This window comes from Mauremys mutica, chromosome 12 (assembly GCF_020497125.1).
Source record: "Mauremys mutica isolate MM-2020 ecotype Southern chromosome 12, ASM2049712v1, whole genome shotgun sequence".
NCBI classification, from domain to species: Eukaryota; Metazoa; Chordata; order Testudines; family Geoemydidae; genus Mauremys; species Mauremys mutica.
The window spans coordinates 46,685,764-46,700,831 of NC_059083.1; the positions used below are offsets into that span (position 1 = coordinate 46,685,764).

Genomic DNA, 15,068 nt, shown 5'->3' on the forward strand with positions numbered 1-15,068 from the left:
CAGCAGCTGGACTGATAACAAATGCTTGTCACTAGGAAAGCATCATGAGAGACAGCCCAGGCTGGAGAGTTAAGGGGGATGAAAATGTTCAGTTTTCCAGTTTTCAGATGGAAACTAAAACATTTTTTGTAGGAAGGAGATTTTGGGGGGAAATGTTTGTTTTGTCGCAAACCCAGTTTTTGGCCAGTAAGTTGTTCATCCTGAAACTTAATGGTGATGCTATACATGTCAAAGACATTAACTATTTTCCTGCTGATCAAATCAAGCAAGCAAGAAGAGGGACAGTCTCTTGTGAGTGACATTTTAGTTTGAATTGTGAATGGATGGAGCTTAGGTTGTGGTCAGAGCAGGGAAGATTAACACCACTCTCTCTTTTGCAATATGGAATGGGGATGTTCAAACAAAATAACTTTGCAAGCAGCGGTGGCTCCAGGCACCAGCGCTGGGGTGGCAAGCAGTGGGGGGCAGCGTGCCGGTTGCCATGAGGGTGGCAGTCAGGCTGCTTTCGGTGGCATGCATGCCGGAGGTCCGCCAGTCCCGCGGCTTCAGCAGAAATTAGGCTGGGACACCGATGACGCGCACCGGCAGACCTCCCGCAGGCATGCCGCTGAATCCGCATGACCAGTGGATCACACGCAGGTGGGCTGCCAACTCCACGTGACCAGCAGACTGCCAGCAGGCGCGCTGCCGAAAGACGCCTGCCTGCTGTGCTTGGGGCGGCAAAAAACAGAGCCGCCCCTGTTTGCAAGGGGTGCCTAGATGTTCCTGAACCAGCCCTTCCAAAGCATCCCCACCATGCTCCTCTGCTAATATGGGAAGGTGGGTAGAAAACACAGTTCATCTCATAGTTCAATGATTTTCTCAGAGCTAAGGGTAACATTCAGAAATTCTCAAAACCACACTCTGTGTTGGCCTTCTTTATGAGTTTGTTGCCCTATAAAGTTCTCAAGTCAGACCCCCAGCTGGCATAAATCAATGTAGCTCTATTGGAGTCAGTGGGACAGATCCCCAGCTGGTGTAAATCAGCATTGCTCTATCAGAGTCAATGGGGCCAGATCCCCAGCTGGTGTAAATCAGCATTGCTCTATCAGAGTCAGTGGGGCCAGATCCCCAGCTGGCGTAAATCTGCACTTCTCTGTTGGAATCAATGGGATCCAATGTCCAGTATTGCCCCACTGGAGTCAATGGGGACAGATCCCCATCTGGTGTAAATCAGCAATAGTGACATTGATGCTTATTCTTGGAAGAGGCATTGCTTCTGCTTTGAAATGAAACTCTTCTTCCCCTGAATCATACTTGGTTGGACAAGCTGGTTTTTCATTTGTTGAGCTGGGGCTCTACTGAATTTCAGCGAAGGTCAGGTGCCCAACTCCGTTAGGCTCCTTTGAGAATTCCAGCCTGAGTAACTGAAAACACCATGATTGTATAGGACTTAATCCTACCAGGTGCTGGGAATTGCCTTTAAAGGCTCCCAACTCCCTCTGAGAACTCTTAAGTTACTGAGATTTAAGGAGATTTCCTATAGCAGTTAGGTGTCCAGTTCCCATTGAATTTCCAAGGGAATCAGGTGCCTAACTCCCTCAGCCTCCTTTGAGAATCCCAGCCTGTACCAATTGGACTCACCCCTGCGGCACCTCCTGCTGGTCTGTTCCAGGAATTAGCTCGTTCCAGCTCCAGAGCGCCCTCTGCAGGTCGGTGATCTGCCTGTCCTCTGGCCCCCAGGTCCCTCCCTGGACCCGGTGCCCTTTTTCATGCGGTGCTGCCCCCTGGCAGTAACCCCTTTCTCTTTGGGTTTCCCCCTCCCAGGGGAACCTCTACCCTCTATCACTACCTCGCCTCAGTATATGGCTACTGCCAGTCATTGTTTAGCCCCCGTACCCTGGAGCAGACTGCATTATCAGCCTACTCATCACTGGCAAGGTTGGGTTTGGACCTGCTGCCTTGGCCTACCCGTGGGATGCCCTCTGCACCCCAGCACCTGTTGGCCTTATGCTAGGCCGCAGCCTGGGGCTTTCCAGGCTGGAGCTCCCCAGCTCCTCTGCCTTTCCCCAGCCCTGCTCCACTCTGGTACCTTGTCTCTAGCTCCCTGCAGCCAGGCCCTTCTCCCTCTACAGGCAGAGGGAGATTGTTTGGGCTTCTGGCTCACAGCCTCTTATAGGGACCAGCTGTGGCCTGATTGGGGCGTGGCCCAGCTGTGGCTGCTTCCCCAGTCAGCCCAGCTTTTAGAGCTGCAGCTCTCTCTAGGGCTGCTTTAAGCACCGAAGCGCAGGAGCGGGTAACCACCCCACTACCATCCCATTGTCCTTTTCCCTAACTTCTGGCATGCTACCTTGGGGGACATTTTCACAATGCATTGTGGAATACACTCACACCTCTCAGGGAAATGTCAAACTGATAAGTACAGGTAGTCACACCCAACATCCGACTCTCAGAGTTAAATTAATCATTTCAGGGAGTAGACAAAAATACCATTTGACCTGCCAGCCCAATCAAATCTAATCAGTATAATTTCAAACACACTCAGAGAACTTTCCAGGGTCTGGCTACAGACTGAGGGTCTGATTTGCCTCTCACTCACCATGATGTAAATCAGGAGTAACTCCACTGGAGTCAATGGAGCTGATTCTGACGATTATGTAAATCAGAAAACCACCCCCTTCCACTCCCAATATAGGTTACAATGTCTTATCTCTTACATATATACAAGAAAGACATACGTTTAAGGTATAACTCCTTACTTTAAGCTACTTTAAGAAATCCTGTTGGATTTCGTAGGGGGAAAATAAAAGCCACTTCTAATACATATCTCCTTGTTTGGAAATATACACTCAGCAATGTTCAATTATACAATGCTGAGGCTGCTGGGTTTTCAGATGACTTCTCCAAAATGGAGATATCTTCCCCCACCATCCTGATTTTGATTACGATGTCTGAATCTCTCTCTGTTGGTTGAAATGCCAAGTAATTCTAGGGGGAATGCTCTATTCTGATTTGTTCTGGGGCCCCTGGGTGGAGTTATGGGAGGGAGAGAAAAAGCCATGAGACTTTAAGAAGCCTTGTCAGAGTCGGGTCATCAGTTTATGCTATTGTATCTTTATCTCCAGAAGTCACGGGACTGGGTGAAAAGGCATTTCTTCATCTCCTGTGCTGGGGTGAAGGAACTCAACAGCATCCTCAACTTCAAATAATTTTCACAGACTGGTGAGTCACCATTCTCCTGCCAGCTAGCGAAAGAGGCATCAGAGCCGAGACACTCACCATCAATGGCAAATAATATTGAAGAAGTGCTATAAGAGACACGAAGTTCAAAGGACTTTCTTAAGTATGCAGTCTTTATCCTTTTAGTTTTCCATTTTTGCCAGCAGGGATAAATGCTAATATGCAAACATGCTAATAAGCATTTTGTAACAGCAGAGTATTGGGTGGAGGCAGTATGTGTGTGTATGTGTTTCAGTGTGTCTGGTTGAATTCACATGTGAATGGCCCCTACACAAGTAATTTATCGGATTTTAAAATCAGACCTAAATTAAATAATTTTAGGCCTTAAGGAGAACACACAGATCTGTAGATTCATAGATTTGTTCTGAGGTCCAGAAGGGGGTGAGAGGCAGATCAGTTGAAAGTCTCTGGGTGAAGATAAAAGGGTAAAAATACAGGGGTGATGTCATGGTAGGGGTCTGCTATAGATTATGAAATCAGGAAGAGGAGATGGATGTGGAATCTCTAGAACAAACAACAAAAATATCCAAAACATAAGACCTGATAATAATGGGGGACTTTAACTACCAAGACATCTTTTGGAAAAGTAATATGACAAAACACAAAATAGTCAACATGTTCTTGGAATGTTTGGGAGACCACTTTTGTTCCAGAAGGTGGAGGAAGTAACCAGAGGAAAAGCCATTTCAGACTTGATTCGGACTAACAAGAAGGAATTGGCTGAGAATCTGAAGGCTGAAGGTAATTTGAGTGAAAGTGATCAATGATAAATGATAAATTTAATAATTTGAAGGAAAGGAAGGAGTGAGAGCAGCAGAATAAGGGCAATGTACTTCAAAACTCAGAGAATGGGTAGGTAAGGTCCCATGAGAAAAAAATGTAAGGGAAAAAGGAGTTCATGAGAGTTGGCAGTTTCTCAAAGATACAGTCTTAAAGGTGCTCCAGCAAACTATCCCGATGTGAAAGTAAGATAGGAAGAATAGTAAGAGGCCAATATAGCTCCATCAGGAGCTTTTTAATGTTGTGAAAATGAAAAAGGAATAAACAAAAAAGCGGAAACATAGATTGCTAAGGATGAGTACAAAAGGACAGCACAAACATGAGGGACAAAATCCGAAAGGCTAAGGCACAAAATGAGTTACACCTAGTAAGGGACATAAAAGGCACTAAGGAGAGGTTCTTTAATATTATATTAGGAGTAAGAGAAGGACAAAGGAAAGTGTAGGTCCTCTACTTAATAGGAAAGGAGAGCCAATAATTGATAATATTAAGAAGGCTGAGGTATTTAACGGCTATTTTGCTTCAGTCTTCACTAAAAAGCTTCATGGCGACCAGATGTTTAACACAATTCATACTAACAACAAGGGGGAAGGAACACAAGCCAAAATAAGGAAAGAACAGGTCAAAGAATATTTAGATAAGTTAAATGTATTCAACTCAACAGGGCCTTATGAAATTCATCCTAGGGTACTTAAGGAGCTAAATAAAGCAATCTTAGAACCATTAGTGATTATCTTTGAGAACTCATAGAAGATGGGTGAGGTCCCAGAGGACTGCAGAAGGACACACAGAGTTCCTGTCTTTAAAAAAAGAGGATGAAAGAGGACCCAGGGAATTTTAGATCAGTCTGAACTTTGGTACCTGGAAAGCTACTGGAACAAATTATTAAATAATCCATGTGTAAGCTGCTGGAAGATAACAGGGTAATAAGTTATAGCCAACATGGATTTGTGAAGAACAAATCATGCCAATTCAAACTCATTTTCTTCTATGACGGGATCATTGACAGAGTGAATAGGGGCAAAGCTGCAGAAATTATATTTCTTGTATGTTCCATTGTCATAAGCAAAGTAGGGAAATGTGGTCTAGATGAAATTACTATAAGTTGGGTACAATACTGAAAGACTGTACTCAAAGAGTAGCTATTGGTTGTTTGCTGTCAAAATGGGGGAACATGTCTCGTGGGATCCTGAAGAGGTCTGTCCTGGGTTTGGTATTATTCAGTAAAGAAAAGTACAAAGTACTATACTTCAGAGGAAAAAGTCAACTGCACAATTACAAAATGGGAAACAACTGGCTAGGTGGTAGTACTGCTGAAAACGATCTGGGGGTTATAGTGGATCACAAACTGAATATGAGCCAACATGGTTATTATAAAGAAGACAGAGATCAATTGTTCTCCATGTCCATTGAGGACAGGAAAAGTAGTAATGAGCTTAATCTGCAGCAAGGCAGATTTAGGTTAGATATTAGGAAAAACTTCCAACTATAAGGCTAGTTAAGCACTGGAATAGGCTTTGAAGGGAGGTTGTGGAATCTCTGTCATTGGAGGTTTTTTGAAGAACAGGTTAGGCAAATACCTCTCAGGGATGGTCTACGTATACTTGGTCCTTTCTCTGTGCAGGGGAATGGACTAAATGACCTTTTGAGGTCCCTTCCAGCCTTACATTTCAATGCTTCTATGATCATCTCCTGATCTCTGTTTTGAAATGCTAAACTGATTGAGCTCTTTAATTCTCTCACTGTAATGTATTTTCTCTGCCACTCAAATAATTTGTGGTTATTTTCTGCACCAATTCCAATCTTTCTACATGAATTGAGGGCAACTGTATGTTCATGAGCTCCAATTGTGATGTTGTGTCTAAAAAAGCTAATATCTTCTACCATCAGGCATTTATAGACCATGATCAAATCATGTCTTAACCATCCCTTGAATAATTTAAATAGATTGATCTCCTTTGTTAGTTCATTGTAAAACCTCTATTCATTTTTGTATCTCTTCTCTTAACCCTTTTCATTTTCTCAATGTCCTTTTAGAAGTGCGCACACCAAAAGTGGACAGTTCGTCTCTACCATACAATAAACAAAGGTAATTAACCTCCTGATTCAGAGAGAGCCATTTGAGGTGACCTATCTACTGCTCTCACAACAGTGAATGCATTAACACAACTAACCTCTTTTAGGAGTGGAGGAGCAGATTGGGCTGGAAGGGCTTAGGATAGTGCTGAAATGGAGGAATGAGAGAATTCAAGAAGACCATTGAAAGATTTCCCTCCAAAAATTAACCTGCAGTACTCAGAAGATTCGGAAAATTGCTAGCTCAGTCAGTTCAATAGGAGATGCATACCACTGAAAATCCCAACTTCAATAATCTAACATGAGGCAGAATTAACACTTCACTGGAATCAGAGAAACACAGACATCTCTGCATCTTCAGAGGATTCCCTGAACATGTTCAGGTGTTGCCCTAGATTCCAGTCGTGAGATCTCAGCTGTCTTTCATCTGACAGAAGAGAATCACATCTATAGTGACAGTTTGTGAATTCCCTTACAACTTTGACTAATGTGTTTTTAAAAAAAAAAAACTTCCAATGACAGGGATTCCACAGCCTCCCTTGGAAGCCTATTCCAGAGCTCAGCTACCTTTACAGTTAGAAATTTTTTCCTAATATCTAACCTAAGTCTCCCTTGCTGCAGATTGCTGCAGAACCCTTTACTTTTTGTCCTACCTTCAGTGAACATGGAGAAGAATTGCTCATAATTCTCTTTATAGCAGTCCTTAACATATTTGAAGACTCTCATCAGGTGCCCCCTCAGTCTTCTTTTCTCAAGTCTAAACGTGCCTAGTTTTTTTCACCTTTCCTCGTAGGTCAGATTTTCTAAATCTCTCATCGTTTTTGTTGTTCTCGTCTGGACTCTCTCCAATATGTCCACAAACTTCCTAAAGTGTGGCACCCAGAACTGGACACAGTACTCCAGCTGAGGCCTCACCAGTGCCAAGAAGAGTGGGATAAATATCTCCCATGTCTTACATATGACACTCCTGTTAATGCACCCCAGAATGATATTAGCCTTTTTGCAACTGCATCACATTGTTGATTCATATGGAATTTGTGATCCACTATAACCCCCAGATCCTTTTTATTAGTACCACCACCTAGCCAGTTGTTTCTCATTTTGTAGTTGTACAATGAATGTTTTTCTTCCTAAGTATAGTACTTTGCAGTTTTCTTTACTGAATTTCAGTTTGCTCATTTCAGACCATTTCTCCAATTTGTCAAGATCCTTTTGATTTCTAGTCCTGTCCTCCAAAGTGCTTGTGAACTCCAATATAGCTGGCTATCCAGCTTGATGTCATCCAAACTGGATAGACATCTGTGTTGGATGGTTCAGAAGCAACAAATCCTGCCTCTTTGCAGGGGGTTAGACTTGATGACCCTTGCGGCCCCTTTTAAACCTATGATTCACAAATGTTATAAGCATACTCCCCACTCTATTATCCAAGTCTTTAATCAACATATTGAATAGTACAAGACCCAGGACCGACCCAGACTCACAGATTTTAAGACCAGAAGGAAACATGGTGATCATCTAGTCTGACCTCCTGCACGTCGCAGTCCACAGAACCTTGCCTACCCACTCCTGTAATAGACCAGTAACCTTGAGTTGAGTTACTGAAGTCCTGAAATCATGATTTAAAGACTTCAAGTTATAGAGAATCTACCATTTACTCTCGTTCAACCCTGCTATTAATCCACGCCTCATGCTCCAGAGGAAGGCGAAAACCCTCACTGTGTGCCAATCTGGCCAGGGGAAAATTCCTTCCTAATGCCAAATATGGAGATCAGTTAGAACTTGATCATGTGGGAGAAATGCACCAGCCAAACATCTGGGAAAAAATTCTCTGTAGTAACTTAGAGCCTTCCCCATCTAGTGTCCCATCTCTGACTATTGGAGATATTTGCTACTAGCAGGTGCATATGGGCCACATGCCATCGTAGGCAGTCTCATCATACAATCCCCTTCATAAGTTAGGCTTTTTGTCCCCACTGCTCCCTGTGGAAGGCTGTTCCAGAACGTCACTCCTCTGATGGTTAGAAACCTTCATCTAATTTCACGTCTGAACTTGTTGATGGTCAGTTAATTTCCATTTGTTCTAAGGCCAATATTGGCCCTTAACTTAAAGGCCTCCTCTCCCTCCCTTATGTTTATCCTTCTGATGTATTTATAGAAAGCAATCATATTTCTCCTCAACCTTCATTTGGTTAGGGTCAAGCTTCTTAAGTCTCCTCTCGTAAGGAAGGGTCTCCATTCCTCTGATCATCCTAGTAGCCCTTCTCTGTACCTGTTCCAGTCTGAATTCATCTTTCTTAAACATGGGTGATCAGAATTGCACACTGTATTCCAGATGAGGTCTCATCTGTGCCTTGTATAATGGTGATTACACTTCCTTGTCTCTCCTGGAAATACTTCTCCTGATGCATCCTAGGATTGCATTAGCCTTTTTCATGGCCACATCCAGTGGTGAGCTTGAGCTGGTTTGCACCGGTTTGCACGAACCGGTTGTTAAATTTAGCAGCCCTTTTAGAACCGGTTGTTCCAGGACAACTGGTTCTATAAGGGCTTTATTTAACATAAGCTCTGGCCCAAGCTCACTTCCCCCTCCTCTCCTGCTCCGCCCCCCTTCTCCTCCCCCTCCCCTACTTCCCACGAATCAGATATTCGCGGGAAGCCTGAACAAGCAGCAGGCAGGCAGGTAAGCTGGGGCGAGGAGGGGAGGGGAGGTGCGGCTGGCTCAGTAGCTCCCTCAAGCACAGCTCTTATCCCGGAGCGCGGCTCCCTCCAGCCTGGCACCCCCCGGCCGAGCGCCCCCAGTCCCAGCCCGGTCCCGGCCCCCGCTGAGCACCCCCAGCTTCGGCTCCACAGCTCCAGCCCAGCCCCCGCAGTGCTGGTGCTGGTTCCAGCCCCCGCGGTTGCGGCTCCAGCCCGGCTTGGGCCCCGTGGCGCCGGCGCTGGTCCTGGCTCTGCGGCTCTGGCCGGTCCCGGGCGCCAGTGCTGGCTCCGGCCTGGCCCCGCGGTTGCGGCTCCAGCACTGGTCCCGGCGCTGCAGCTCCAGCCGGTCCCGGGCGCCGGCTCTGGCCCAGCCAGTCCCCGGCGCCGGTGCTGGCTCTGGCCCGGCCGGTCCTGGGTGCTGATGCTGGGTCCGTGCCCCGCGGCTCCAGCCCGTGCCCCGTGGCAGCGGCTCCAGTCCAGGCCCCGCAGCAGCGGCTCCAGCCTGTGCCCCGTGGCAGCGGCTCCAGTGCTGGCTCTGGCCCGGCCGGTCCCCGGCTTCGGTGCTGGCTCTGGCCCAGCCGGTCCCAGGTGCTGGTGCTGGACCTGGCCCCGCGGTTGCAGCTCGGGCCCCGCGGCGTCGGTGCTGGTCCTGGCCCCCGCAGTTGCGGCTCCGGCCCAGCTCGGGCCCCGCAGCACCAGTGCCAGTGCTGATCCTGGCACCACATCATTTACAACTGTACAACAACCCCATTATATTATTCCTATGGGAATGTTATTGTTTGTAGTGTTGTTAGTTAGTTTAGGATTATGTTATTGTTGTTGTTGTTGTTGTAAAAGACGTAATGATAGTAATACCTTTCATGTTCATGCTAATCATACATTGTCATTACATCCAATGAAAACACCTAAGGTTGAAACATCTGATGTAGAATCTGAAATCCACGAATTAATGCAAATAGAGATTTGAAAATATTTGTTGTACTAGAAGTACAAAAGGGGGGAGTGTGGAAGCAGGGAAATAATTAACAAGGATTTGATGGGATTTTAATGCATGTCAGTTAGCAAGAGTTAGGCTAGCTGTGACCCTAATGACGTGAGACTTGTAGAAGCAAAGATAGTGTGGGACAGACGAACAAACTGTGTAAAAAGTTATTACGACCTTGCATTGATAACCAAATATGCAGGCTTGCTTTTTTAGTAGTGAGACAAATAAGATAGCAGAAAGGCTTATGTATAAACAAATGCAATTGTTTCTCTTTACTGTCTGTACTATTGTTAGTTATTGTCTGTAACAAAGGTATAAATGCTTGCTGTAATTGTTTACCAGTGGAGAGACCTGTCCAGGACTGGGGCGACCCTGTGTCCTATGGCACTCTCTCCCTCCATTGTAATTACTGGAGAAATAATAAAGTATTTGATTTTGCTGCACCCAAACAAAAAGCGAGAACTGAGTTTTTCTCCGACAGTAGCATTTGAGCAATTCCAAAATATTAGTGATTTTATAATCACAACAATCTCTGAGTTCTGGAAATAATGTTATCTTCATTTTCAGAACTGGGAACTAAGGGACAGAAATATTAAAGCTGAGAGTTTTCACAAGAGCTTAATGGTTAGACCCCTGATTTTTAAAGATATTTAGGATCAATTTACGGTATTTAGGCATTTAGGATTAAAGGTATTGATCAGAATGGCCCCTTCTGGTCTTGGAATCTAGGAGCCTAGTGAGATTTTGCAAAAGCTTCTAGATGTCTAACACTCATTGAAATCAATGAGATTTTGGTTCCTTGGCGCTTTTGAAAATTCCACTAGGCACAGAAATACCTTCAAAAATCTGGTCCTAGGTGACTAAATCCTATTGAAATGTAATGGAGTTGAGTGCCCAATTACCTTTGGCTGCTTTGGAAATCCCAGCCCAAGTGACTGGGCCAAGGCCTCACAGGGAGTCTGTGGCAGAGCTGGAAAATGAACATTGATCTGCTGAGTCTCAGACCAGGGTCTAGTCCACATGACCATCCTCCCTCTTTTCATGAAGCTTGTCATTGCATCTTCTTCATTTGCCTCTTCTTTAATCCTTATCTCATGCCTTTTCCAAAGGATTTAACAGCCATGGCACCAGTGAGAGAGTGGAATCGCACAGCAGTCATGGAATTCATCCTGCTAGGGTTTGGAAACGGTCCAGGATGCCAGATGATCCCCTCTGTCTTGTTTCTGGTGATTTACACAATAACCGTGCTGGGAAACACCATCCTGGTCCTCATCATTAGAGTCAACTCTCACCTTCACACCCCCATGTACTTCTTCCTCATGAACCTGTCACTCTTAGATCTCTGCTTCACCTCCACCATCGCCCCCAAAGCCATTGAAAGCTTCCTATCAGGGAGCAAAGCCATTTCCTATAACGGATGTGCCACCCAATTCTTCCTCTTCTCTGTCTTCCTCGCCACCGAAGGGTTCCTCCTGGCAGCGATGGCATATGATCGATACACTGCCATCTGCAACCCGCTCCTGTATCCCGTCACCATGTCCAAGTGGGTTTGCATTCAGATGGTGGTAGGGTCATATATCTGTGGCTGTGTGAACGCCATGGTGCAAACAGGCTTCACCTTTACGCTGCACTATTGTGGGCGTAACGAGATCGATCATTTCTTCTGTGATGGCCCTCCCTTGCTCAGTCTCTCCTGCAGTGACACGTACGTCAATAATCTTGTGATGTTTACCTTATGTGGCCTCATCATAGCGAGCACTTCCCTGATTGTGCTCATCTCCTACATCTACATCATCTCCACCATCCTCCGGATTCGTTCTGCTGAGGGCAGGCACAGAGCCTTCTCCACCTGCACCTCCCACATGTTGGTTGTGACTTTATTTTATGGGACCACTGCTTTCATGTATGCCCAGCCCACTTGGTTATCTTCTCTTTACCCAAGGAAAGCAGTATCTGTGTTTTACACCTTTGTCATCCCCATGTTGAATCCCTTCATCTACAGCCTTAGGAACAAGGACGTTAAAGAAGCTTTGAGAAGGACTATGGGCCACAAATCCTTGACAAAATGAACCTTGCATTTCGACAGAGAGAAAGAACACAGCATGTCAGCATTCTTTTTAATTTGCACAAAAAACTGGAGCAACAAGAAAAAACTACAAAATTATGACACACCGTTTCATTGTGTTTTTTTCTTATTTCTTATCTGGCTATAAACCAATGAGTTTTTGAGACATGTGGGTGGACATCTAGTACAACTCATCTGTATGTCCATCTCTTTCTCTCTGACTGTCACTATCACTTCTCTCTGTAGTTAACACTCTAATCACACTTGTGCATGCCGGTGGCTCAGGAGATCATTCAGACATGGAGACTAACAGAATTCTAAAATGTCTTTATCATTTGTAGAGACCTTCGTGCTTCAGGACATGAGCCAACCACTGACTGCCTGAGCTAGGATGAAATTTTCCTCACAGTTTAGCCTATAATTTTCTTTTTTCTGAAGCAGCTGATACTGGCTACCCCTGGAGAAGGGTGCCTGGACTAGAAGAACCACAGGGCTGATGCTGCATGGCAATTTCTCTGTCAAGTGAAAATATAGCATGTTAAAAACAATAAAGTATTTCCACAGACTTCAAATCTTTGTGTATGTTTTTGCATTTCTATATCTGTAGAATAGGTAAGAGCCATCTCCAAACCTGGGGGAGCTGAAATTAGTGTGCTCTACAAAAGGATTTAGGCATCTAACTGCTATTTTAGGTGCCTAAATCCAACATTTCGGCACCATGAGCTCCACAAAATCCCTGTCGCTTAACCCTGTAGGCCTTTAAAATCCCTAGGTGCCTGACTTTCCAACATTCAAGTCCTCAAGACACTTTAGTTTCTGCCAGTAAGCATGTGCACAGACACATTAGTCTAAGTGTCTGGGTGCCTATCTGATCCCTAAGCCCCAATGGGGTCCTCAGAGCAGGTGTTGCACCACCTGCCTAGCCCGTGGGGATTGATCTGGTAGGTGGTCTCAGAGCACACCTAAACAGACACAAAATGATGGGAGTGGGGGCAGATGAGGCCTCCCTTATCACTTTTATCTCATGGGTTGAAGCACTCGCTTGGGATGTAGGAAACCTGAATTTAGTTCCTCTCCCCGTGTGATGTGCGGTTGGTATTTGGACTTGGATTTCTAGCCTCCTAGGTGAGTGCCCTAACTCTGGGCTATCATAGGCTGAATGTCTCAATCTCTCCTGTAGAAGCTGTTCTACTTTGTATGAAATAATTAAGTATACACTGAGCAACAAAGGGAGTGAGGATGAGTTTATTGTGCAGCGGTTTGGGCATCCAACAGAAAGACGCTGTTTAACAAACCCTTCCCCTCATCAGGCAGAAGGGGGAACTGAACTGGATTCATCCACATCCTTGCTCACTACACTAACCACTTGACTGAAGGTTGAAAGGGAGGCCTCCCCAACCCACCCCCTGGTATTCATAAAACCCCCACTCAGCTGATGAATCCTTTAGGACCCTAAACTCACCCAGTGCCTAAATTCTCAGTGTAAATATTCCCTAGATGTCTATGTTTCTGCCTCTGGGCATGCACGCTGTAGCTTCACTTGGTGATCCGGACCCCTATTGTCCACTTGAGCAATTCCCATACTGGGAGAAGGTGGGTGTTCCTCTGCCTATCTCACTTGCAGGGCCTGATCTGGTAGGATGTGCTCAGAGCAGGCCTAGATCCACATAAAAAAGCAGGGGAGGGGTAGGACATCCGTGTAAACATCCGCTGTTGGGGTTCGCCCCTCTCTGGGGTGGCTGGGAACCAGGTCACCTCACTACATGAGTCCAGTGCACTGGTGAATTAGCCTGGTTGGGCAACAAACCACAGTTCAGGGCTCAGACCCTCAGGAAGGGGCTGAGCAAACAGTTCAGTAGTTTAAGCCCAAGCCCTAGGTTGGGGGGGGCAGCAAACAAGAGTTCAGGGCTCAGACCCTCAGGCAGGGGCTGAGCAAATAGTTCCATAATTTAAGCCCAGACTCCTGGGCCTGAGTCATGAGTCCAGTGCACTGGTGAATTAGCCTGGTTGGGCAACAAACCACAGTTCAGGGCTCAGACCCTCAGGAAGGGGCTGAGCAAACAGTTCAGTAGTTTAAGCCCAAGCCCTAGGTTGGGGGGGGGCAGCAAACAAGAGTTCAGGGCTCAGACCCTCAGGCAGGGGCTGAGCAAATAGTTCCATAATTTAAGCCCAGACTCCTGGGCCTGAGAGTCAGGGCGAGGGGGAAACTGCCACCTGTGAGTGGGGTGGTAGGGGGGACACAGGCCCGCCCACTCCTCTGCGTCCCAGCCCGGGGACTTAACAGCAGCAGGCAGCCTGCTGCTGTGTCAGTGGGGATCCTGGCCGCAACACACTGACATTGGCTCTGGGTGTGCTGCAGCCAGACTAGGGTCATCTGCCTCCGGGCTACTTCCGACCTCCCCCTCTACCGGTACCTCTGTCTTGGCGGCGTCTTCCACAGCGTCCCACACCACGGTCTCCTCAGGATGCTGAGCGAGAGGTAAACTGGGCAGCTCCTTGGGGTGCCTTTGTACCGGCCGGCCTAGGGGCTCTTCCAGCGCCTGGTCAGCGTCCAGGCTCCGCAGGTACGACCAGGCCTCGGGTCGGTCGCAGGCGGCGGGAGCCCCCCAGCGGGAGCTAAGGCACCAGCGTCTGGCCACTCCGGAGGCCAGGCCGCTTCTGAGTCCTGGGGCTGGGCTTTTAAACTTCCTGCCCTGCGCTTTGACCTCTGGGGGGCAGGCACAGGCTTCTGCGGCTCCGCCCACTTTGGTGACCATAAGGGCTTGTCCCTCTCTGGGGCGGCTGGGAGCCAGGCCACCTCACTACACTCCCTTATAACCTTTAGCCTAGTGGTTAGGACACCTTTGTTCTAGCCCCATGTCCCCCTGAGGGGGAGAAAGAAGCTGAACAGGAATCTACTCTCTCTCAGGTGAGGGCCCAAACCACTGAGCTGTCAAGTATTCAGATGTGGAACTCCCTCAATTTCTCCTGTTGAAGCCATTCAACTTTGGAGGAATAGAAAGAATTATAGGCAGTGAGGCGGGGGGCACAGAGAAAGACTGCATGAGACTGACTCTATGTCATGGTGGTTAGAGCCCTTGCCCTGAATGTAGAAGACCTTGGATCTGGTCCCCCACCTCCAGTGATACTTTAATTAGTGGGACTACACCAATGGGAAAGATTGAGGGGGCCCAACATGAGAATATCCTATAGCCCAGTAGTTAGAGCCTTAAATTGGAGGTGGCAGAGCCCTGTTCAGATCACTTC

At 46.6% G+C, this 15,068-nt stretch overlaps 1 protein-coding gene across 1 annotated transcript; it reads left to right on the forward strand.

The window, feature by feature from the left end:
• The first annotated feature begins 10,878 nt into the window (after nt 1-10,878).
• On the forward strand, nt 10,879-11,826 carry LOC123346815 (olfactory receptor 12-like). The gene has a single exon (XM_044984269.1). It carries the CDS (start codon nt 10,879-10,881, stop codon nt 11,824-11,826), a length of 948 nt encoding a protein of 315 aa, XP_044840204.1.
• The last annotated feature ends 3,242 nt before the right edge of the window (nt 11,827-15,068 follow it).